Source organism: Buceros rhinoceros, unplaced genomic scaffold, assembly GCF_000710305.1.
Source record: "Buceros rhinoceros silvestris isolate BGI_N320 unplaced genomic scaffold, ASM71030v1 scaffold41890, whole genome shotgun sequence".
NCBI classification, from domain to species: domain Eukaryota; kingdom Metazoa; phylum Chordata; class Aves; order Bucerotiformes; family Bucerotidae; genus Buceros; species Buceros rhinoceros.
Genome location: NW_010392103.1, coordinates 1 through 229, shown reverse-complemented (window position 1 = coordinate 229; position 229 = coordinate 1). Strand labels below are relative to the sequence as shown.

Sequence of the window (229 nt, the reverse complement as noted above, 5' to 3'; positions counted from 1 at the left end):
CCCCCCGGGCCGGCGCTGCCCCCGCTCGCACGCCAGCCGCACCTGGAAGGTATCGACGACGCGGTGCAGGAACTCGATGACGAAGAGAGGCGGCACCTCGCTCTGGATAACGGCCACGAAGAAGATCTTGTGGCGGTAGACGCTGAGGAGGTAGTGGTGGGGCGTGGGGATCACCGGCGGCACGTTCTCCGCCTCCGAGGCCCTCTCCTGCGCCTCGAAGAAGTAGTCA

General features: G+C 67.2%; 1 protein-coding gene across 1 annotated transcript in view; it reads right to left on the bottom strand.

The window, feature by feature from the left end:
• The window catches only part of AP3M2 (adaptor-related protein complex 3, mu 2 subunit), a gene marked incomplete at its 5' end in the record, with an annotated part of 5,702 nt that extends 5,480 nt beyond the window's left edge, over nt 1-222 (bottom strand). The window contains one exon of the mRNA XM_010143898.1: nt 43-222. Within this exon, the coding sequence (XP_010142200.1) occupies nt 43-222 (180 nt within the window). The remainder of the gene's footprint in view (nt 1-42) is intronic.
• Nucleotides 223-229: the final 7 nt, after the last annotated feature.